Source organism: Trichosurus vulpecula, chromosome 4, assembly GCF_011100635.1.
Source record: "Trichosurus vulpecula isolate mTriVul1 chromosome 4, mTriVul1.pri, whole genome shotgun sequence".
Taxonomy (NCBI): Eukaryota; Metazoa; Chordata; class Mammalia; order Diprotodontia; family Phalangeridae; genus Trichosurus; species Trichosurus vulpecula.
In genome coordinates, this window is record NC_050576.1 from 146,733,243 (window position 1) to 146,757,290 (window position 24,048).

Here is a 24,048-nt window from a genome sequence, read left to right on the forward strand (position 1 = left end):
AGTATATTCCTTTTTATTCCCATTCAGTTTTCTCCAGAGGTCTATCATATCTGCCTTTTCTAAAAGTCTATTCACCTCCTTAATTTCTTTCTTATTTATTTTGAGGTTAAATTTATCAAGTTCAGAGAGAGGGAGGTTGAGGTCCCCCACTAGTATAGTTTTGTTATCTACTTCTTTCTGAAACTCCCTTAACTTCTCTAAGAATTTGCATGCGCTACCACTTGGTGCATATATGTTAAATCAGGGCTGTCCAAAATGTGGTCTGTGGGCCACATCATGCCTGCAGTGTGTATGCGGCCTGCCTAGAAGCATGGAAATTTACATAAATGCTTTAGTAAATGAAGCCAAGCTACCACAGAGCTCTCACTAAAATAGCAAATCAAAATATATTATCTATTGTTCCAATAAAAACCTAAGGTTTGACAGCCTTGTGTTAAATAATGCTATTGCTTCATTGTTTATGGTGCTTTTCCTTATCTCTTTTAATTAGATCTATCTTTGCTTTTGCTTTGTCTGAGATTAGGATTGCTACCCCTGCTTTTTTTTACTTTAGCTGAAGCGCAACACATTCTACTCCAGCCTTTTACCTTTAACCTGTGTGTATCCCCCTGTTTCAAATGTGTTTCTTGTAAACAACATATTGTAGGATTATGGTTTTTAATCCATTCTGCTATCCACTTCCATTTTATGGAAGAGTTCATCCCATTCACATTCACAGTTATAATTACTACCTGTGTCTTTTTCTCCATCCTATTCCCCCTCCCCCAATTTATGCTTTTTATTTCTCTCTTCTACCTTTCACTCCCCTAGAGTTTTGCTTTTGACCACCACCTTCCTCAGTTTACTCTCCCTCTTGATTCCCCTCCCTTATCTTACCCTTTTCCCCTTGCTGCTTCTTCCCTCCTTTCTGACCAGCCCCCCCTTTTCTTTCTCCTTTGTGAAAGATTTTTTTCAAAAGTTTTATTGATATGTTTATTTTTACATTATAAATGTTTACAGATTACTCCCTTTGCAGATAGGTGGTCCAGTGAATAAAGCACTGGCTCTAGTGTCAGAAAGACTCCTTTTCATGAGTTCTAATCCGACCTCATACACTTACTAGCTGTGTGACCCTGGGCAAGTCACTTGACCCTGTTTGCCTCAGTTTCCTCATTTATAAAATGAGCTAGAGAAGAAAGTATTTTTTCCAGGAAAATTCCAAATGGGTCATGAAGAGTTGGACATGACTGAACAAGAACATCTGAAACAGTTCACATTTATAGCACTCCTCACCTATTTTTAAAAGTTAACAGAAATCTATTTTCCTCACTAGTCCCTTAGCCCATTAAAAAGGAAAACACATACACATATACATATAGATATATGTATATGTACATGTATGTAATATTAAATAACAATTGCTTCTCTAGAACAACTATAGAAACTAAATTTTAGAGAATTTTAGAGAAAAATTACATTTGAAAGCAAGAAATACCATATCTTGGGCTTAGAAAATACAGCCTGCAAACTGTCCTCTGCCACGTACTTCTTCTGTAACAAGACGTTATCAATTGCTTGTAATAAGGAGAAGGAAGGAGAAATCTTCTAAGCCTCCCCCCACCCATGATGGAAGAAAGGCACAAGGCAAATGGGCAAAAATTCAAGTTCAATTTTTTGCTCTATTTCATATGTTGGCACAAAGGAGCACCTCCCCCAACAAGAATTTGTCTCCTGAGGACATTTAGTAGTAAATCCTAGTAAATGCTAACATATTATAGCATTTAAGAATCACAGAAATAAAATTACTACATCAAGTGCTCTGCTGGAAGGTTGACAGGAGTTCACCATTCAAGAACAAAACTGTAGTGTTCAAATGACATGGAACCAAAACTATTTCGCAAACTATACTAATATTTTCTCTATAGTTCCCAAAGAAACATTATAAGGACAACCACTTTTCATCAACCACTAGGATGGTGAAGAACCTTGAGATCATACCTTATACAAAAGGGTTGGAGGTACAGGAGATGTTTAGAGGGAAGAAGAGAAGATTTAGGGGGAACATTAGATCTAGGTTAGGTATATGAAGAGTTGTCAAGTGGAAGAATACTTTTTCTGCTATGAAAAACTAGGAGTAATGGGCAAAAAAGGAAATTTTCCCCTTAATATTAGGAAAAGTCTTGTAACAGTTGAAGCTGCCCAAAAGTAGAATAAATTCTCTTGGGAGGTAGTGGGTCTCTCACAAAGGGAATTTTCAAGTAAAGGCTGGACCAACCAGTTGTCAGGAAAATTGGATTCTTGTTCAGGTGTATATTGACCTAGAATAGACTCTGAGCTCCCTTCTAACATCAAAATTCGTTGAGTCATAAAAATACATGAGGTTTCCCCAAATTAGATCAAACTTCAAAATCCTTATCCTGTCATACACACTGGGGGCCCAATTAGCTCCCCACCCCCGACCCGAGTAAACAATGTTTTATTAGCAGATTTTTTTCAACATGACAAATTTAGATGCATTCTCAAAAGAGGTACATAGAACATCAGAAAACAATGCCCAACTGAAAATATTCTGTAATTTTCAAAACAATGTTGGCCCTCATCACCTTTTAGAAAGGATTGTTTTACTTGTTATATAATCACAAACCCAATCAGAAGGGAATTTGGTGGCCATCTAGTCCAACCAGCAGCTGCAAAGATTTCCCTTTGCCATATTTGATGGATGCCAGGAACCACCTTCCTCAGTGGCAGAAAGGAGAAATGAGGGATTTTTCAAACAGATCTAGACAAAGAAGCTTCTTGTAGCTCTAGTGGTGCCATCAAGGATAGGCCTTGAAATAAGGAAATTGGTTGCTAGGGCATGCATGAATCAGGAATCTTTCAGAAGAGGAGGATGGTGAAGGAGCTGTGCCAGAAGAGGTATGCACCTTTCTGGGATTTTCCCACCAAGTCTAGGATTGCCTTCCTCTTCTACAGGCCTCCCTGAGTTTGCCCAAGTCGAAGGTAGCTGCCCAACGCAAGGTATAGGGCTGTGCTTTTTAAAGGAAGTCCACTTGGCACTCAAAGAATTTCTTCCTGGATGGCAGGGGACAGCTTCTTCTGAGGAGAAGGAAGTGGAGATTTTCAAACAGATGCAGTTTTGAAAGCTTCTTCTGATTCCAGTAGTTCTAGTGAGGCCATGGCTTCCAACACTACCTACTCAAAACCCTCTCCTTTCCAGAGGCGCAGGCTGGGAGCTTTCTAGTGCAAGCAGGTAACCCTTCTCTAGGCATCAATGGACAGTAGGAGGGAGGGTGGGTTTGCACACTTGGGGGCTAATCTTGCTTCCATTAGTATCCTTTGAGGGTTTACTCAAGTTATCCTTTGTCTACTGACAACACAGTCAATTGAGCCCTGTTTAATTCAACTCAACAAACCCCTTACCCAGCACTGGAAAGCCTGAAGACATCCGCTATCTTCTTTTGCAGTTCCAGCAAGGTCTTGGCCCTGCCAGGTTGTATTTACTAATCTATTTGAACTATGGCTTTCCAAGGTGGGACTTCTAAGGGGCCTTCTGAGATGAGGCCTGGAGTACAGCTTGGGTTTTTGGGGTTTTTTTATGCCAAATACAAGTCTTTAACCAGGAAAGTTGTACGGGTGGAGGTGGCTGGTACAGCAAGATTCCTGCCATCGAGGTGATTCTTAGCTGGATGCACAGGCCTCCAGCTGCCCAGGCCTGACCTCACAGGAGGCCCTACGCCTTATTGAGAGGTCTCACAGTCAACAGGAGAGTAAGAACGGACCTGCGCCAAATCAGCTTTTACCAATTCTTTGCCCAAATTACAATGTTTTATACAGAGGATAAATTAATGCAAGCCACCCAAGTTACTATTGCCACCTACTGTTAGAAAACATAAATGCTTGATAAGTTTGGAAGACAGATAACGGACATGTTGCTGTACAAAGTAATTTTCAGTTTTAGGAAACAGCAAACAAGGGAAACAAAACAAACAAAAAAGATCTCTTTGCTATTTCCCTTAAACTCTAGACCATCCCCTTTGACATTAGTATACCGATTTTGTTTCCGTAGATCCTTTTAAAACTTTATTCAGTGCACCTGGAGATTGGTTTACAATTAATATAGTGAGCTGATGAGTTAGACAGATGTGAAATTCATACAGTGTTTGGATACCCAGGCAATCTTGAGTCAAACAAGTAACCAGCCTCCAAAGCAATTGAAAAAAACAGGCAGAGTTTGAGGAAGAAATAAGGGACAAAAGTGAATGATTTTCCTTTTTATTTTTAACTATGTTGGAGGAAATTTAATTTTTTAAAAAAAAAAAGCCAAAATATAGGTCACTAGGTAAAGATGAGTATTATTCAGTCAAGGGAGTAGTATCAAACGAATGGAGATCAAAGATAAATTGATGCTGAATTACTTGCTTCCATGCTCATGATTTGTCTTGGAGAGAGGTCAGTGTGGTAAGGTCCTGGCATTCAGGTATTCTGCTCCTCAATTCATTTGCAGGGTGTTTGTCTAGCAATATATTTCAGGACAGGAAGAGTAGGGGACATGCCTCCTTAAACAAAGCTAACATTCCCTCAGTTTAGCATGTGTTCCTTCATCTTGCTTGCCATATGCTCAGCATTGTCTTGTTCTGCACCACAAATCTGTAAGAGGCAAAGGAGTCTTTCCCTCCAATTCAGTGAACATTCATTAAGCACCTGTGGGAAAGGGACCACACTTGGTTACTGAAAGCCAGAAAGAAAATGGCACCAGTTCTTAAGGAGTTTATATTCTATTAGCATACATAACAGGTACCCAGGCAACATGCATTTATGAAGCACTTACTCTGTCCCAGACACCATGCTAAGCACTGGGAACACAAATAGAAGCAAAATGAAAGGGAGTCCCTGCCCTCAAGGAGCTCACATTCTAGAGGGGGAAGACAATACGTAAAATGAAGCAGCTAAGAATGGTGGAGAGGCATGCTTGAGAAAGAAGTCTAGAGAGTCAGGAGCTGAGTCTGGAGGAGAATGAAGAATGATGAGTCCTTCTTCAAGCAGGATTTCCAAGAGGAACTGACCAATCAGAGGAAGAGGCCACAAGACTAGCGAGATCTTCCAGGGTAAGTGGCTGGGAAGATGGGACATGCTGGAGAAAGAATTCTGGAGGGTTGGGAGCAGAGCCTAGAGAGGAATGAAGGAGTAAACATGGATGGCCTGGGCCCCTCCCTGAAATGGACAAAGGACTAAGAAAATGCACATCAAAGCTAGCATTCAAGAGATGACTGGTAACTTTGGGGAGAGTGGTTTTAGGAATGATAGGGTCAGAAGCCAGATTGCAAGGGGTTGAGAAATGAGTAGATTGTGAAGAAATTAGGCAGTGAATGCGATGAAAGCTAGCTAGCATTTATATGGCACTTTACAAATATTATTTCACTGGATCCTCACGACCCTTGGAGGTAGGTACTATCATACCCACGTTATAGTTGCGAAAACTGAGGCAGGTGGCAGTCAAGTGCCTTGTATAGGGTCATACAACATGTAAGTGTCTGAGATCACGATTGAACTCTGGTCTTTCTAACTTCAAGTGTAACTATCTACTGTGCCAACTAGCTGCCCTTACAACTCTTTCTGGGAATTCAGCAGTGAAAGGGAGGTAAGATATAGGATAATTTGAAGGGATGGCAAGATCAAATGAAGGATTTTTTGAGTTTGTAATCTTTAAAAACTGTCACTGATATCTTTTGTTTTTACATCACCTTCCTTTCACACTATACGCCATTCCTCTCCTCCACCAAAGAGCAAAATAACAAAGGGGGAAAAAAAGTTCTTCAAATCTAACCAAGACAGAGAGTCTAATAGTATGTACAGCATTCTGTACTCACATTCATCACCCTTTACTTCTACAAAGGGAGAGGTGTAGCTTCATCTCTCTTCTTTGGGGCCAAGTTAGGTCATTATAATTACACAGCATTCAATGTGATAGATGTGTTCTTCGATGTGTTCTTTCCATTTACATTGTTACAGGGTACACTTTTTACCTTGAGTGCTCGTACTGCAGTAGACTCAAACTATATATGGGATTCCCCAAGTAATCTTTGGATGGGAGCAAGGACCCAAAGAAGAGGTTGGTATTTTGAGTCAGAGCCTAAAATTGGACTTGGTTAGTAGGGGCCCAAAGTTTGGGGGGGGTCTTGGGTATCAGCATGATTATGTGACTTCAAAAGGGTTCCAACAGCATAGGCGCAGGAGGTGAAAACAGCTATTATGGGGATGACCCAGGTTTGAGGATTGCTAGGTTATAAGCAGTGATAGGAAAAGAGAGCAAGGGATTTTGGAGAATAGCATATAGTTGGATGGAGGTCAGTGAATATAGTTCAATTGCTAAACTATGGAGGCAAGACAGTGAAGTAAGGAAATTGGGACCAGAGCATTATTTAGGATGGGAAAAAGAGGAAAATGTAGAGGGCCAGGAAATTATGGTGAAGGTCAACGAGGATGAATAAGTCAAGGAGTGAGCTAAAGCTGGAAAGTCCAGGGAATGTTTATCACAGACAAGAATTTCGCAATTCAAGATCATGGAATTGGTGGTTAATGGGTGATGGTGAGATCAAGCAATCGATCAAAAAGCATTTATTAAGCCCCTGCTATGTGCCAGCACCTGCTAGTTGCTGGGGTCACAAAGACAAAAAAAATGAAACTGTTCTTACTATCAAGGCAGGCATAGTTGGTAAGTGTTAAGACTTGGAATCAGGAAGACTTGAGTTTGAATCCTACCTTATGGGAGAAAACATGTGCATTATAAGCATACACAGAATAAATACAAGGTAGTGAGGAAAGGTACTACTAGCTTTGGGGAAGATTGGGAAAGGGATGTGGGACTTCCAGTGCAAAAGCACAGAATGGGTGATGGGGTGTCTTGTGTGAGAAACAAAGAGATCAATTTAGCTGGACTGCAGAGTATATAAAGTAGTATGTAATGGAGCTGAAAAGATAAGTTACGATCAGATTGTGAAAGACTTTCACACAAAGAATTTTATAGTTGATTCTAGAGGTAACAGGGAGCCATGGAAGTATATCAGTAGAATGAAATCTTTTCGCAGCTGTGTGGAGAATGAATTGGGATGGGGGGAATCTTGAGGCAGACCATTAGGAGACCACCTCAATAAGCTAAAGGTGGTGAGGGCCTCAACTAAGATAGTGGCTGAATGAACAGTGGGACCCGAGTCTCAAAGCCCATTAGCACGGGACACTCTCCCCACTGGTGGAGATCAATGCCCTGGGCACATGTGAAGGGCAGGGTGGAGCTGGTGAGAACAAGAGAAAAGATAGCTCCAGTCTGTCCAGGTTTTTCACTTTCTTGGAATGAGACTCTGGGAAGAAGCCAACATGAGAGAGAGTTCCTAGATCTCACCCAAGGGGAAGTTCTCTTATGTCTCTAGTATAGCAAACTGGGGATAGGGACATGATGGAGACTGTCAGCTCCTCTCATGTTGATTTCTTTCCAGAGTTGTCTTATTTTCCCTTCAGCAACCTGAAGTAGAGTTGGCATCATCAATCTTCTCTTCCCAAACTAAGCCAGAAGCAACTCAAAAAACTTGAAGAAAGTGAGACCTGAAGAGACTCAGCAGACTCAATGACACTGAAGAAACCTGAATGGACCGGAGCTCTCCTCTCTCCAGTTCTCACCAACTTCACTCCACCCTGTTTGTTATTTTAATCATGTCCCACTCTTCATGACCCTGTGCGCCATACTGTCTGTCCATGGGGTTTTTTTGGCAAGGATACTGAAGGAGTTTGCCATTTCCTTTTCTGGTGGATTAAGGCATACAAAAGTTAAGTGACTTGTCTAGAGTCACACAGCTCTTAAAGTGTCTGAGGTAGGATCTGAACACAGGTCTTCCTGACTCCACGCCCAGTGCTCTACCCACTGCCCATCCTAGGGCAGGCATTGATCTCCACCAATAAGTAGAGTATCTAATATCAATGGGCTTTAGGACTCCCTTTTAGTGAGAAGTAGTCCCAGGCAGCTAGGTGGCTAGGCTTAGAATCTGGAAGACCTAAGTCTGAATCCTTCCTCAGATATTTTGGCCCTGGGCAAGTCACTTAAAGTGTCAGCCTCCATTTCCTCATCTGTCAAACGGGGATAATAATAGTATCTACCTTGCAGTGTTGAGACATGTATGTATGTGTGTGTGTATGCATATGTGTGATAATAATAGCTAATATTTATATTGTGCTTTAAGGTTTGCAAAGTGACACATATAAATATGTATTTACATAAATGATATGGATATAAATGATAATAGCTAATATTTATATTGTATTTTTAGGTTTGCAGTGATTATATAAATATGTGTTTGTACATATAAATGACATACACAAATAACATCCATATCGTGTTCTTCAGTGATATATAAATATATGTAAATGATAATATTTATATTGTGCTTTAAGGTTTGCAAAGTGATATATAATAAATGACATATATAAACGATAATAGCTAATATTTATATTGTACTTTTAGGTTTGTAAAGTGATATATAATAAATGATATATATAAATGATAGCTAATATTTATATTGTCCTTTTAGGTTTGCAGTGATTGTATAAATACGTATTTGTACACATAAATGACAGACATAACATCTATATCGTGTTCACAAGTGATATACAAATATATGTAAATGATAACTAATATTTATATTGTGCTTTAAGGTTTGCAAAGTGATACATAATGACATATATATTTTTGATAATAGCTAATACTTATATTGTACTTTTAGGTTTGCAAAGTGATATATAATAAATGACATATATAAACGATAATAATATTTATATTGTACTTCTAGGTTTGTAAAGTGATATATAATAAATGATATATATAAATGATAATAGCGAATATTTATACTGTACTTTTAGGTTTGCAGTGATATATATAGATGTATTTGTACACATAAATCGCATAGAGACATAAATGTTACTAACATCTATGTCGTGTTCATAAGTGATATATAAGTAAACAAGTAATATTTATATTGTGCTTTAAGGTGTGCGAAGCAATTAGCTATTATCATTTAAGCAGAGATTTATTACTGCCATTTAGTCAACCTCCTCCTTTTTCGGATGAGGAAACTGAGGTTTTGAGACGTTAAATGGCTTGCATATGTCTAGCTATACAGCTCCTAAGTGTCCGAGGCAGGATTTGAACCCAGAGGACTGATACAAGATGTATCGAGATAGAAATAGCCGGCTCTGGCAATGGATAGATAACGGGCACAGTGAAGAGGGGAGAAGGCTGGGAAGGCTACAAGGGCTGGAGGGCCGGAGGGCCCTTCAGCAGGGTCACGGGCGTTCCCAGGCAAGGACAGGTGGAGACTCCGAAGAGCGACCCCGCTGCGCGGCGGCTGTCTCTAGTGCTAGCTCCACCACTCCGTCCCGCTCTGGGAGGGGGCCTATCTCTCCAGAACCCTAAGCCCACCCACCCAAGTAGAGTTTGCAACCGCGGCATCTTCTTCCGGGTCAAAAGGAAGACGTCTCCCGAAGATCTCACCCTAGAGACCAACTCCCCACCGAGTGACCCGCAACTAGTCAGACGGCTTTTCCCATCAGCTCCTGGGGCCGCCGGCTCCGTTTCCACCGGCGTGGTGGATTCTAGGCCTTGAGTACCTTCCCGACCCCTTCACTTATCCCCGTCGGTGGAGTCTACGATTCTCAACCCCATAACTCCCCGGACAACTGCATCATCCCGTGTCGTGCATCGCGCAGCCGCAGAGCCACAAAGACCCCTCCCCCTCCCCCCCCACTCCCCAGTCCGTTAGGCGGCAGCAGATTTCGCGAACGACGCGCACATTTCTGAAAGCCGATCCGCTCCGCTACCGTGCGCTGCGAAGCGTTGGCGGCGAGGAGAAGGGGCGTTTGGGAATTGTAGTTCTCAAGCTTCATTGGGTAAGGGCGCGCCCCCTGCCTGAGCTCGGGGTGGAACTTCAGCTCCCGGCCGTCTGCCCAGAGTGGGAGGGGCCTGTAGGAAAAGGGGCGGAGAGTGTGAGAGAAAAAGGTGGGAGGAGCCACAAGGGAAGCCGAGCCGAAGGGGTGGGGCCTCGCGTGGCTGTACCGCCGTTGCCGCCGCCTCCGCCGGGGGTCTGGGAAATCTTTCCCGAGAGTCCAGGAGGAACCTATCCACGCTCGCAGGGGTCAGGCGGGCGAGTGCACGCGCTCGCCCTGTCTTGCTAGGGGGTGGTCGCACGGGGGAAACCCCCTCCCCATCTGCGCCTCCGTCTCTGGCAGTCTCCCCAGCCTTCCTCCGACCCCGGGACGCCGGGGAGCCCGGCGCGCGGCGGGGGCGCGAGGTGGAGCGGTCGGGGGCGGCCAATGCGAAACTGGCTGGTGCTGCTGTGCCCGTGTCTGCTCGGGGCCGCGCTGCACCTCTGGCTGCGGCTGCGCTCCCCGCAGCCCGCCTGCGCCTCCTCCTCCGGGGCCGGCCCTGCAGGTGAGCCTCGGGAAAGGTGAGGTGGGGCGGGGGGGAGGGGCACAGCAGGTGCAGCTGCGGGTGGGGGCGGGGGGGAGGGGCAGGTTCCGCGCCTCTCCTGCCTCCCCTCCCCCCTACCCCAGTAGTTGCTGCCCTCCTCGCCATACCACCAAGATTTGCCGGAGTAAGGGAGACCGCGAAACAGTCATAACGATGATGGCCAATCTTTCTATGTCGCCTTGGAGCTTGCCAGGAGCTTTCTCATCTCGTACTAGAGTAACAGCCGCGTACCGGCCAAAGCCGAGTGTGTTTTTTGTTGTTCTCCTCGCAGGCTCGAGCGATCCCCGCTCCCTTTCCTTCCAGCCTCTTCTGCACGCGTGCACACACACACGCATATTCCCCGCTGGAAGTCCTTCCCTCGCCCGTGGCCAGGCCGGCCTCGTCCGCGTCGCCCGTGGCCAGCCGTCTCCTTGGGCTGTTGTAGACCCCACTTCTCCCGAAGCTCGAAGTTTATTTACAGAGGATTGTTGGGGCCCATTGCAACCTGCCTTTAAAAAAAAGACAATCTAGTTTTCGAGTGAAGAATAACCGCTTTAAGTGTCGTAGTTTTGTTTTGTGTTTGGCCGCCTGAGAGAGTTGAAACGGGTCCAGGCTTGAAATAGGCACGGCTCTGGTGGAAGTTCTAGTGTTTAAATTGAGTGTTCAGGTTCCATCAAAGGGAGGACAGATGGAAATAGACACGTCCTTTTTTATTTAATCGTATCCATTTTTAGTGAAGTACTTCTTTTAAAATAGAGTTGCTCTTGAGCACAAGGTCTTCTTGGGCTCTGGAAAACAATATTCAGGCTTCCGCTAACCAGAACATTTTAAGAAGGAAACCCACGAGTGTGATGGTAGAAGAATCCTTTAGAGCGGTTAGGGAGCAAACCTGTTGTTTTGTGTTTAGTTCTCCTGAGAGATTACCCGTCATCCCCAAAAAGTAGAATTTTCTGGTAACCCAAAGTTTATAAGACAAGAATAGAGTATTTGGGAATCCTTCGCTGTTCTGACATCTTAGTGATAATTCTTAGTCTTTCGTAGGTTAACATCTTGGTTATTATTTTGGTTCTATGTCCCTGAAAGAAGCGGTGCAGGCAGGTGGAAAGTCCACTGCTTTGTGTTGCCCTTACGACTAAGTCCTGTTCAAAGGGGATTTGGTGGCAGGTCTAGTGCTGCAATTCTTTTCAGTTGCATTGGAAAAAAGATTTTTAGGTTTCTCTAAAGTGGGATGAACAGTAATTTATCACACTTAAGGGTCAGTAATGACCTTTGCATTCTGCTGGGCTTGTGCTTGATTTCCTTTGTGGGTTTGTTGGGTTTTTTTTTAATGGCCTGAGGTACTCACGATGTTAGTCAGCAGGCATTTATGGAATACTCTCCCGGTGTGTATGACCTTACTAGGTGCTTGGGATGACATAAAGAAGAATAAATAAACTTTATACTCATTATTTAGTTGTTGGTGGTAGTGTTCAGTCGTGTCCAACTCTTCATGACCCAGTGGGCCGTCACTTACCAGAATTTTTCATGGGGTTTTCTTGGCAAAGATCCTAGAGTGGTTTGCCATTTCCTTCTCCAGTGGATTAAGTCAGACAGGATTAAGTGACTTGCCCAGAGTCATACAGCTAGTTAATGTCTGAGGCTGCCTTTGAACTCAGGTCCTGATCCCGGATCCAGTACTCTACCCCACTGTGCCACTTAGCTGTCCAGGGGTTGTAATTAGCATAGGAGGAAATAGCCCTCTAAGCTACATAACTCCTAAAAATGATTAATTTATATCTAATCCAGTGATGCCCTCAAGTGCTAAGGCAGCCCAGTATATGAGTTTGAAGGGTATTTAAAAGTAATTTAATTCAGAATCCCACACAATGCTGGAGTTTCTTCTACAGAATCTAACAAATGGTCATCCTGCCTTTGTGTGTAAGGTCAACAAACAGTTCCTCCACCGACTCCTGAGGAAATCCATTCCTTTGTTGGACTCTAATTATGAAAACCTGTTTTGTTTTTAGGTCAGTCTACCTCCCTCCAATCAACCCTTGGTCCCTGGTGTGCCCTCTTGGTACAACTTAAAACCAGTGCTTTACCCTTTTCCATGTGGTCAATCTAAAGGTATTTAAAGGCAGCTGTTATATTCCTGTAAAGGAGGGATAGATTTGGTTAAGGGGAGGGCTTGTGCAAGTCCACCAAACCTGAGAGCTTTGGAGAGCTGGGACACCTCCTATTGGATTAAACACCTGGGTAACTGAGGGAGTGGGTTAAGGGGACAGGCTGGAGTCAGGCAGGACCAGGAGTCAAGAAGACTGACCTGTGTGGTCCTGAGTAGGGCACTTTTCCTTTATGGGCTTGTTTCCTTATCTGTAAAAAAGAAGATGGGATTTGAAGGAAGCTGGCTCCTTAAGTGGCGTTTGGGAGGCAAAACAGTCTAGAGGTGGAGGACCAGTGGTAGGCTTTCTGCTGCTCTTTCCCTCTAATGTTAGATTAATTTTTGCAAATCTGGTTTCCGTAAGAGAGACAGTCTCATGGAGACTGCTTATTGCCATTTAGGTATGCAAGAGAATATTTTGTCTGAGTTTGCCTTCTCATATAAAACTGCTGCAGCATAACCAGATAATGATATACTATTTCCTGTTTTTATTTTCTGCCATTTTTTTAGTAAATTAATGGGAAAAAGTGGTAATGAAAGAACAAAGCTGAAATAACATGCATTGTGGGCAGAAAGTACGTGAGTTGCAACAGTTGTATTAGTATCTGTATCTTTGGAGTTGTTTCCATGTTTTAGATGGCTGCAAATCCTAACTTTATTAAGTGCTGATTGTATAAGCATATACAAAATATAATTATTGTACACAAAGGACCAGATTCACATATTAGTTATAGTAAAAATAACTGACCTTTAGTTAAGGTCATGTGAAGTAATCTATTTTAACCTTGTGGGTTTTTTCACTTGAATTTGATGTTTTATTTTTAGATATGGAGATAAATTTGAAAAACTTATCATAGTCTTTGCACAGCCTCTGGAACATATTGCCTTATATGTAGTTGTTGTCAATAAATGTTGATTTTATTTTATTTTTTAGTATTACTGTTTTTTCTGTGGTATTTACGTTATTTTTTATTTAAATATAGCACAATTTCAAAAATTTGGCATATTCAGTGACTTTGTAATTAAAGTAGAACTTGTCTAATTAATTGATCTCCACAATTGTGGATTTCCTTGTTAAAAGTCTCTAATGAAAATCAGGGCATTACCATCTGCTTTACTACTTGGCCTTTCTATCTGACTTGCAGCTGAAACCTTCTTTATGTGTGTCTCCCTGTTAGAATGTGAGCTTTGAGAGGCAGAACTGTCTTGTGTTTCTGTTTGTAGCTCCAGTTCTGACCACAGTGCTTTGTACAGAGTGAGTACTTTAAAAAGATGCTTTTTTTTTATAGGATCACAGAGTTAAAGTTCATCTGAAGCATAATAGATTTTATCCTAGGGCCCCTTTTTTAAACTCTGTGCCCTTAATTTTCAATCATGTTTCTTGTAAGAAACACCTTGTTAGATTCTGTTTTCTGCTCTATTCTACTGTCTTCTGTTTTATGAATGAGTTCATCCCATTCATGTTCATAGTTAGGATTGTTAAAGGATCTTAGAGGTAGAATTGGAAAGAACTTGAGAAGTCAGTGAGCCAGCTACCACATTTTACAGATGAGGAGAGGAAACAGATCCAGAGATTTGCCCAAAATTTCCCAGTTATTACATGTCTGAGGCAGAGCTGAACCCAGGTCTTCTTCATGTTTATAAAGTGCATTAGTTAACAAAATACTGTGCTCAAATCCCTCCACATGGCTGCCAAAAAGATTTTCCTGTTGATCATGCCACTCCCCTACTTGATAAATTCCAGTTGTCCTCTGTTGCCTCTAGGATTAAATATAACCTCTTCTGTTGTGTCATTTAATGTTGCCATTATCTAGCCTTACCATAACTTTCTAACCTTATTATACGTTATTCCCTACTTTCCCCCTGCAGCCAAATTGGCCTTCTTTTGATTTTTCACAAAACTCCAGTTAACATCTCTGAGCCTTTGTGTACTGGCTGTCCCCCTTACCCAGTAGACACCTTTCTCACTTCTACTTTCTAGAATCCCTTGTTTCCCTTAAGACTTTGCTTAAAGGCCTTCTTTTACCATAAATCTTTCTTGATTACTACTCAGGTGCTAGTGGCTGACCTCCCAAAATGACTGTGTCTGTCTGCTTTATAAAATACAAGGTCCTTCAGGGCAGGAACAGTGTAATTTGTCTTTGTACATGGTAAATAATAGGTGATTAATAAATGCTTATTGACTGGTTGATTGTTCACAACAGCCCCCTCCCTAAGCGAAGTATTAATAATATCTTACCATATCTTTCAAACAGAAGAGGAAACAGACTCAGAGAGGTTGTCAAATGTCACAGTTTGTAAGTAGGTGGACAGAGCCTGGACTTGACTGGACTTCAAGTCCAGTAAGATACTTCAAGTTTATTTAAAATGTATGTTGATGCCTTTTTTATACAACATTCAAGAATCCATATATTCTGCCCACCCGGAAACCTTTCTAACAAAAGCAGTGATGCTAAACTGTCAGTGTCTGACAACTTATACAACCTTTGTGACATACTCTTCCACCCCTCCAGAGGGAGAAGGGAAGTGCCCTTAGTATTTTTCCTTTATATCCCCCTACAATCCTGAAGACCTGTGTAAAGTATTTAAGTTTTGCTCCAGTGACAGCATTCAGATTTTTCAAGAATTATGTTATTAGAGTGTCAGTGCCTATTTCAATGAATGAAATGTATATTTTCATTCTGAAAAGGAAACTGAGGTACAAGAAAATAATGGTTTGCTAAGACAATGAAACCTATAGAGCACAGGTTCCCAAACTGGGTGATACAGTCCCATGGGGGGGGGGGGGGTGCTGGAACAGTCCAGGATGGGCTGTAGTAGCCTTCGATGCAATGGCGGGGAGTGGGGGGATTGAATAAAAATAAGGAAAGAAAACATAAAATTTTGAAAAACCATTGGTGCATGTTTCAACTGTTGTGTAACAATTAAAGTAGTGATTAGATTATTTTCCAAATAAACACACAAAATACAAGTTATAACCCATCAGTGCAAGTCTACTGACAGGTCTTAACAAACAAGTTTTGGCAGGCAAGCATGTCATGGGAAGCCTAGTATGCATTGGCAGGAATGTGTGCATGTTTATAATATGATACTATATGGTTACGTGGCAATATTGTGTCATCAAAATTTCAATGCAGGAAAAATCTACAGATTTACAATAAGTTAAAGATGCATCTTTTTTAAAATTATTTTTTAAATGATTCAAATTTAAAAAAGAAATCCAAAACATTGAAGTAGATTCCCAGGGGGCTCTGAGTAATTTTTTAAGGGGGCACGAGGCCAAATAAGTTTGGGAACCTTTGCTATAGAGCATCTGATCGCTCTTACCTCTTTACATGCTTCCAATGAGTTTAATTAATCCATCAGCGACAGTTTATTAAGCCTCTACTATGTACCAAGCACTTTGCTAGCTATTAGAGATAAAAAGACAAAAATAAAATAGTACCTACCCTCAAGGAGGACACATTCTAATGGAGGAGGATATTACAGTAGTCCAGGCAAGAAATGTTGAGGATTTGATATGGGGGAGGTGGTCATGTGAATAGAAAGGAGGTAAGAATAACAAAATTTGGCATCTGATTAAATGTGTAGGATGAGGGAGAAATGAAGAGTCAAAGATAAATGCTCAGATGGTAAACCTGGGTGACTGGAAGGAATAGAGGATTCATAATAGAGGTGGGTTTTGTAGAAAAGGTGGAGTTTAAGATGGTTTGGGATGTGGAGTTTGAAATTTCCAGATGGCATTTGGAGGTTCAGATGACTAGGACTAGATGTATAGATTTGGGAGTAATCTTCATGGGAGCTGATGAGGTTTCCAAGTGAAAGAATGTAGAGCAGTAGTGTCAGAGAGAAGTGGGGCTACTAAACTGTGGTGAGGATCCCTGTGGACTACATACTGACTTAGCCACTCTATTGTATTTTTGTGTATTTTGTTAAATATTTCCCAATTATATTTTAATGGAGGGGAGGGGGCCTTTACGTTTGATGCCTGTCTATAGAGTATAGCTATTAAAATTCAGCCCTCAAATACATAGGGTTAATCTACTTTCTACCTGTTCACCTTATCTCTCTTTAACCTGCTCAAAATGGGATGCTAATAGCTAGCAGTAGCCTATGGAGAGATAAAGGCAGAGTGAAGAAATCATGGTGGGAGGCTAAATAAGCTCCCTGTAACTTCTCTGCCTGCTGAAATGTGAAAGGGAGTACAAGGGAGGAAAGTTTTAGAGCATGTTTTAATCTTTTTGACCTCTGACTTAAGACTATCTGGTCTGCCCCTATCTTGGCTTTCTCTCTCTGAGAAGGTGGGAATTTTCAGTTGTCTGTTTGAAAAATTTGATTGGCCTTGAGAATTGGTCCAAGCCTTCCTAAGTTGCTGATAGGATGACAGTCTTCACTTTGACCTTGGCCTTACCTCACTGCCTCTAGACAGTTTTTGGCTGCCATCCTACTAGAATGTTTTCCAGTTCATTTCTTTAATATGCATTTCACATTTGCGTTGACTCCTCTGTGTCCTGAAGACTTTGGTTTGATTTTGTAGTCTAAGCTGCCAGTGTGAATGTTATATTTTGTTGTTCAGTTGTTAAGTCATGACTGATTCTTCATGACCCAGTGGACCATGGCATGCCAATACTATTCATGCGGTTTTCTTGGCAGAGACACTGGGGTGGTTTGCCGTTTCTTTCCCAGTGGTTTAAGGCAAATACAAGTTTAGTGACTTGCCCAGGGTCACACAGCTAGTGAATATCTGAGGCCAGATTTGAATTCAGGCCTTCTTGACCCCAGGCATAGAACACTATCCACTGAGCCATATAGCTGCCTCAGATATTCTATTAGCCAGGCTTTATTAGCACTGCTGGACATCACAACTCATAAAACAAAGTTGGACAAACTAGGGTAAAATTGCTTTCCTTTTTAAAAAAAAAAAATTTACTGTTGCTTTTATTTGCTAAAATAATGCTTATCAATTGCAATTTCAACAAATGTAAAAATAGAAAAAAACCTATCAAATAAGGAATGAAATTCTAGCTTATTTACATTTTTATTTAAAAAGGACATTAACAATAGGTCTGTTTTGTTTTTATCTTTGGGTCCCCATTACAAAACAGGGTGCCTAACGCATATTAGGTACTTAATAAGTGGTTGTTGAATTTATTAAGTCAGTAATGACCTACATCACCAAGTGCTTACTGGACATTTCAAATTAGAAATCCCCCAAGGCATCTTAAACTCAGTGGGTGGTGCAGAGTGGGGTTAGTAGGGAAAGAGAAGGATAAGTGGTTGTGGTCAGTTAATGAAATTTCAATATTCTGACTCTTGGAGGTGGGTTAGTTCTGTGAGCTGGTAAGGGCTAAGATGTTTCAGTATTAGTTTGTGGCTCAAGTGAGATAGAGAAGGAAGTTGGAGTGAGGTTGAGAAATTGAGAGATGAAATTGCTAAAGTATTATCAACTTGAAATTGAAGTCCTTGAGAATAGTAGCAGGGGCTAGGGTGGAGAAGATTGCTTATGAGCAAGGTGCTGAATTGATTGGGGGAAAAAACAAGGTAGGAGAATGTATTGGAAGACAGTGAATGAGCAGTGATGGTGGGAAGAGGTGTGGTGTACAAATAACCCTCTTTAAGAGTAAAGGTGGAATGTTGATAGAGGGATGATCAGGAAACAGCAGTAGGGAAACAAGAATATGCCAACCTATTCTGGCCTAGTGAGTGGAGCCAGGAAGTAGGAGGAGAAGTCTTCACAAGTGGAGAAGTGTGCAAGGGATAGGGTTTCTTTGGTGTAGCCAAGTTTCTGTAAAAGCAAAAGTGGTCGAAAGAATGTTGGTTGACAAAATAGATGTGGGTGGGAGAGGCTGGTTTGAAAAGGGATTTTCCATGTGGTGACATAGTGCTAGGTAATGGTAGGTTGGCTTGGAGTGAAACCTGGGAAGAGTACAAGTTTCGATTCAAACGGGTGTGACTGGAGTCGAGGAGACAGATTGCTGTCATGAGCTCCATGGCTGCACTCAACCCAGAGAGGATTTGCCATTAATATTTGCCAGAGTTGGATAGAACCTTGGTGAATGTGTATCTCTGGGAGATGTCTGTCCTGAAGGTTCCCTGCTTCTGACACAGGAGGGCCCAGGAAAGGCTGGATGAATAGAGGTTTTTGTGTACTTATTGCTGAAGTTTCTAAAACTGGTCAGTAGAAGAGAAGACAGTGAACAGCCCCACTTTTAACGTTTTTCTCTCATTCCTTTTAGCTAGGTCCTTGGGTCTTCTCTAAGCAAATTTAAACTTAAGGGGAATGGAATCCTATCTTTTACTGATCTGTAAACTGTAAAGTGAAGCTCTTTTCTCTAAGACCATAGGTGGTGCCTTTAACCAAAAGGGCTAATTTTTCTTTCCCACACTTTTGGGTTGTTAGGTAAGGAATTTGTTGAACCTAAAATTATTTAACCTTAAAGAGTTGCAGACTTATTGACAGATGCTGACCTTTTCAAGTAGAGAATATTTAGGTTTTGTCTATCCAGGGAGTAGAATGATGATTAATTTGCCTCCCCAAACAGATTCTTGGTTTAAAGAATTTAAAGTGTTGAAATAAAAAAATTTAAAATATTTAAAATGTAAAAATATATTAAGATATTTTGAAAATATTTGGAAAAAAATAAAATATTTAAAATACAGTTTTTGGTACTGTGGTTATTTTTGATGCATAGGATGTGTTTAAATCACTATCACTTATTTCCAGATCAGCTGACTTTATTTCCTCAGTGGAAATCAAGACATTATGATGTGGTAGTTGGTGTGCTGTCAGCTCGAAATAATCATGAACTACGAAGTGTAATCAGGAACACCTGGTTGAAGCACTTGAAACAGCATCCAGAGTTAAGTCAACGGTAAGTTGTTTCATATTTTAGTGCCTTGCTAGATATATAGAAACATGGAGTAAGAAACATTTATCCTGAGCATTTGTTTTGAGAATTAGACTATTAAAAAAGAAAGAAAGAAAATTAAACAGTATAAGAGAAATTATGTTTAGCTGAAGCTATGCCCAAGAAATAAATTTAACCAAATTACTTTTAATCATGATATAATGGGAGAAGAGTATTTGTTGAATGTTTTGATTTTGAAATAGCATATTTTACATGCACATTTTTCTCACTAACTCCACAAAATTAACTATTTTTTAAAATCAAGGTACACATGAAGTGAAGTTTTGTGGAAAATGTTAAGTCATATGTGAGGCAGTATTTGTGATGTGAACTCTATATTCTTATATTTCTTGCACTGAGTTTTGGTAAAATGCCTTATCTATCTTTTAGATAGAACACAAACAGGCTAACCAAAACTCAGTGTCCTTTTCTCTCTTGTCAGCTGACTAGCCAGTCTCAAGATGATAGTGGGAATCAGGGATATCTATATAAGGAGAGGTTTATAGCAGTGGGAACTCATTGATGTGCCTTTCTGGCAGACATCGAACCAGAGCTATTTGGGGCTGGGTAACTTAAGAGCCAAATTACTCAAACTGAATTTTATAGTCACCAACAGTTAGCTCTAAGAAATACAGATTTCAAGTCTTTATTTCCAACTGTTTTCATGCTTTTGAAAGCACTTACTAAAGATTTTTTCATGTCTTGATCCCAAAGTAATAGTAGGACTGTTAGACTTTAAATCATGTATGACTGGATTTTGAAAAGTATCATTTAATTATTGGAAAAGAATTTCTTAATTGAAATGTGTTTTACCTTCTACCACTTTGCCTCATCTCGCTTTGACTTTAGTAATCTTGGTGGCTTGTTTTTGAAATTGGATATCCTTATAACCCTAGGTAAAAATTTCTTCCTGCAGTCATCTCTGTTACCTTTATAGTTTTGTTTGAGAAAGTGCATATAACATGGCCAAAAGCCATATGGGACTAATGTCTATCTTTAAAAGTCATTAATGTTTAGGGGCAGCTAGGTGGTGCAGTGAGTAGAGCACCGGCCCAGGAGTCAGGAGGACCTGAGTTCAAATGAGGCCTCCGACACTTGACACACTAGCTGTGTGACCTCAGGCAAGTCACTTAACCCCAATTGCCCTGCCAAAACAAAACAAAAAAAAAATCATTGATGATTTCTATTTATACTCACATCCCCAAAACTGGTTTTATAAAGAAAGAGATTCTGTCTTAATTGGCCATCAGCAAAAAAAAAAAATGTATATATGTGTTTTTACAAAGTATGTCTGAACTTCAGAAGTCTTATATTTCACATTAGAGAGTCATGCTAAGACAACACTGATGTAGATCTTCTTTTTAAAATTACACTGTTGCCTCAGTAATAGAAATATGAACAGTCATAATCCAGGAGTTGACTAGCTGTCCTCTATTGGTGTGGGCTTTTAGTGGTGGCCAAAGGCAGGATCTATGACTTTCAGTAATAGAGTAAGGTTAGAAATGAGCCTCTATTTTATTTGGTTCTTTTCTGTCAGCATGAGGTAAACCAAAGCTAGAAAGTTGATTTTGATGAGCACTTAAGACTAAAAAAGAACACATTTTGAAATGGGCATAAGAGGAAGCTGCATGTTCAAGATGGAATATTATTAATTGATGTTAATGCCAACAAATCTCTCAGTGTGCTTGTGAAGTTCATAATAGGTGCTCGTGGTTGTAATGTGCCTGTGGAAGATCGAGAAGACCCTTATTCCTGCAAACTGCTGAACATCACTAATCCCAGTGAGTTCCACACCTGTGTTAGTATTCATAGTTATCATAATTTCGTTACTCCACTCTTTTTGGCCCTAGCGTGACTGTCAATCACAATACTGAGATTATTAATTGAGAGTTGCTGAGGTTAGCAGTATGAAGTCATTCTTGACAAAATTAAACCTCTCTCCCCTGCTTCCTAGCAAACCCCCTAATACGTTGGGATATAGATGGGAGTCTCTTGGTAGGTGTAGAATTTCAGGAGGACATGATTATGATTTTTCTTTTTCTTTTGTGTTGTCAGATAGAAGATTGAATTTTGATGTCTAACAGAAAAGAAAGATAAATACTATGTTACTGAGTTTTGAATTCCTTGCAAAGCCGTTTTTACCATATTGTTCATTCTCACATTCTCTAGAAATATTTCAAATTATTACATAATCAGTTTTGTGTAGTGTGTGTGTTTGTGACTTTCTCAAGAATCCTTGAGCTTAAGACAAGTAAAATTAAAACCACAAATGGAAATCTACAGCATGGTGCAATGAAGAGCTTAAATGTGATTTGAAAACATTCTTTTTAGTTTTCAATAAACCTCCATCCTCCGAATGAAAAGTTTTGAGCAGTTCTTGGCTGGCGTTGGGGAGGAGGGAGTTACTTCATCTTTGTGGTATTTTGAAATACCATTTAGGGAAATTTCAAATCCACTTTCTAAAGATACACATATATTTATTGTAAAGTTCTGTGAATGACGATTAGCTCTAGTTTGGGGCAGAGGTGTCAGGCATATTGCTTAAACCAAATTAAAATCTAATTGGAAAACATTTGACAAAATAAATAAAAATACTGTATAACATAGATAATATTAATATGTGCTTTTCTAAGTCAGCATGCAGCCTGCAGAGATCTGGTCTAGTGGCCGCATCTCTTCTTGTTTGACATCACCAGTTTAGGGGAAAAATTGAACTTTGCTTTTCTGTATTTTACATGTGCTATATTCAGTCTCTATTAATAGTCAGCAGATTTGTCAAACAGAGTTCAAATATACCTGATTTTCATAAAATCCGTATTTTTGAAGCTTTGTTTTTATTCTTGCTATTTGGAGTCATTTTTAAAAGATATTTGGAGGGGTTTGGGGGAGATCTCAGGTGAGTCCTTACCTTTACTCTGCCATCTTGGTTCCACCCTCCATTCTTGCTATGTGGACGGAAGAGGAAACTTAACAAATAATTGGTTTAATTTTAAAAGCCATTACTTGCTTTAGTTTTAGCAGCCAGCCCACAATAAAAATTGGTAGAGGTAAATGGTTTTATTTGGTTTGTATATGTAGCATCTGTTTCTTTTTTTTTCCGATTTCTTACCCTGTGTCTCAGTTTGTCATAGTTTACGCATCTGTAAAATGGAGATAATCATACTTGTGCTAATACCTCATAGGGTTATTGTGAGGAAACTGCTTTGTAAAATGGTACGTAAACATGAGTTGTTATTACTTCCCTAGTTTTAAATCAGGAAATCGAAGCATTCAGTCTTCCTGAAGGAACCGCAGCAGGGTTCTCTGAGGATCAAGTTGTCAGTGTGAGCTTCCGAGTTCTCTACCCAATTGTCATTACTAGTCTTGGAGTTTTCTATGATGCTGGTGATGCGGGTTTCCAGAGGAATATTACTGTCAAGGTGTATCAAGCAGAACAGGAGGTATTACCCTGCTTCACAAACTCCTCTTTTTCCCAACCCCTTCATTTCTTTCCTATCTTGTCAGTATTAAATTTGTTTTCCCTAGAAAAGGTCTACAAAAGGAGTCTGCTCCTGCCTGGCTCAGAGACTTGATTTTCCTTTCCTTATTTAATGTAATAGAACCTTTTTGTAATTCTGGTATTGAGAGACATACTAGTATCATTACCAACTAGATTCTATTTTATACTGTGCTATGTATTATATCAGGTTTTTATATACTACTAATTATATGTGGGGGAACAAAATTTAACCAAAGGTGTATCTGAATGAAGATAGTAAAGGGTTGTGCTGTAATTGTATTGTACTCATATGTGTTAGTGAATAGGTGAAATTGTCCCTGGTTTTCAAAAAGAATGCCAGAGTAAGAAAAATAATACCAATCAATCCCTATAGATTCCTGAATTATTGCGGTACGGTTTAGTTATAATTTACTGTACTCTGGAAAAATAGTGCAAGACCAAATTTTGAAAGCTGTTTTACTCTGCCTCCACGGCTAGTGGCTGCCATTATAATTTTAAATTTCAGTCATTTTTAGTATATTTTCATTACTACTTATATGTATTGTCATAAATGGATACTATCTTTTAAAATATTTCTTCTCTTTAGAAAAGAGTGTGAGGTATTTATAGGTCTAATCAATACAGGTTTCAGTTACTTTGAAAAATTTCCCTGGTAGTATTGAGTATTGTTGCTCAGTGTGTTTCATTTGAAGAATTAGATTTGTTCTGCTTGACCCCAGAGACCAGAGACTTAGGCCTCTTGCTAACCAGCGTAGCCGTCCCAAAGTGGAATGAGTTTTCCTTAGGGGCAGAGGGTCTTCAAGCAAAGTACAGCCTCCTCATCCTTGGTACCTCGTTAGGTGTGTTGTACAAAGGATTCTTGTTTAGCTACAGATTGAAGTACTTGGTCTCTGACCTGCCTTTCCTGGTTTTATTTCTTCCAGCTAAGCCTATAATTCAGATTTCCTTCCAGAAATATTAAATCCTCATTTGCAAGTAGTGAGAGATACAGAATGAAGGGGCAGTCTTGCTGGAGTCGGGAAAGGAGTTCCCC

The 24,048-nt window shown here is 40.4% G+C and overlaps 1 protein-coding gene across 4 annotated transcripts in view; it reads left to right on the forward strand.

Moving 5' to 3' along the window:
* The first annotated feature begins 10,039 nt into the window (after window positions 1-10,039).
* Window positions 10,040-24,048, forward strand: part of B3GALNT2 (beta-1,3-N-acetylgalactosaminyltransferase 2) — a 34,494-nt gene continuing 20,485 nt past the window's right edge. For 3 of the 4 annotated variants that reach the window (XM_036754525.1, XM_036754524.1, XM_036754526.1), the window contains exons 1-4: window positions 10,112-10,450; window positions 19,333-19,480; window positions 21,197-21,297; window positions 22,763-22,956. In XM_036754525.1, coding sequence (XP_036610420.1) covers window positions 10,333-10,450; window positions 19,333-19,480; window positions 21,197-21,297; window positions 22,763-22,956 — 561 coding nt within the window. In that variant the 5' untranslated portion in view covers window positions 10,112-10,332. Of the gene's footprint in view, window positions 10,451-19,332; window positions 19,481-21,196; window positions 21,298-22,762; window positions 22,957-24,048 lie in introns of all 4 variants that reach the window. The other variant, XM_036754523.1, reaches the window with a different exon arrangement.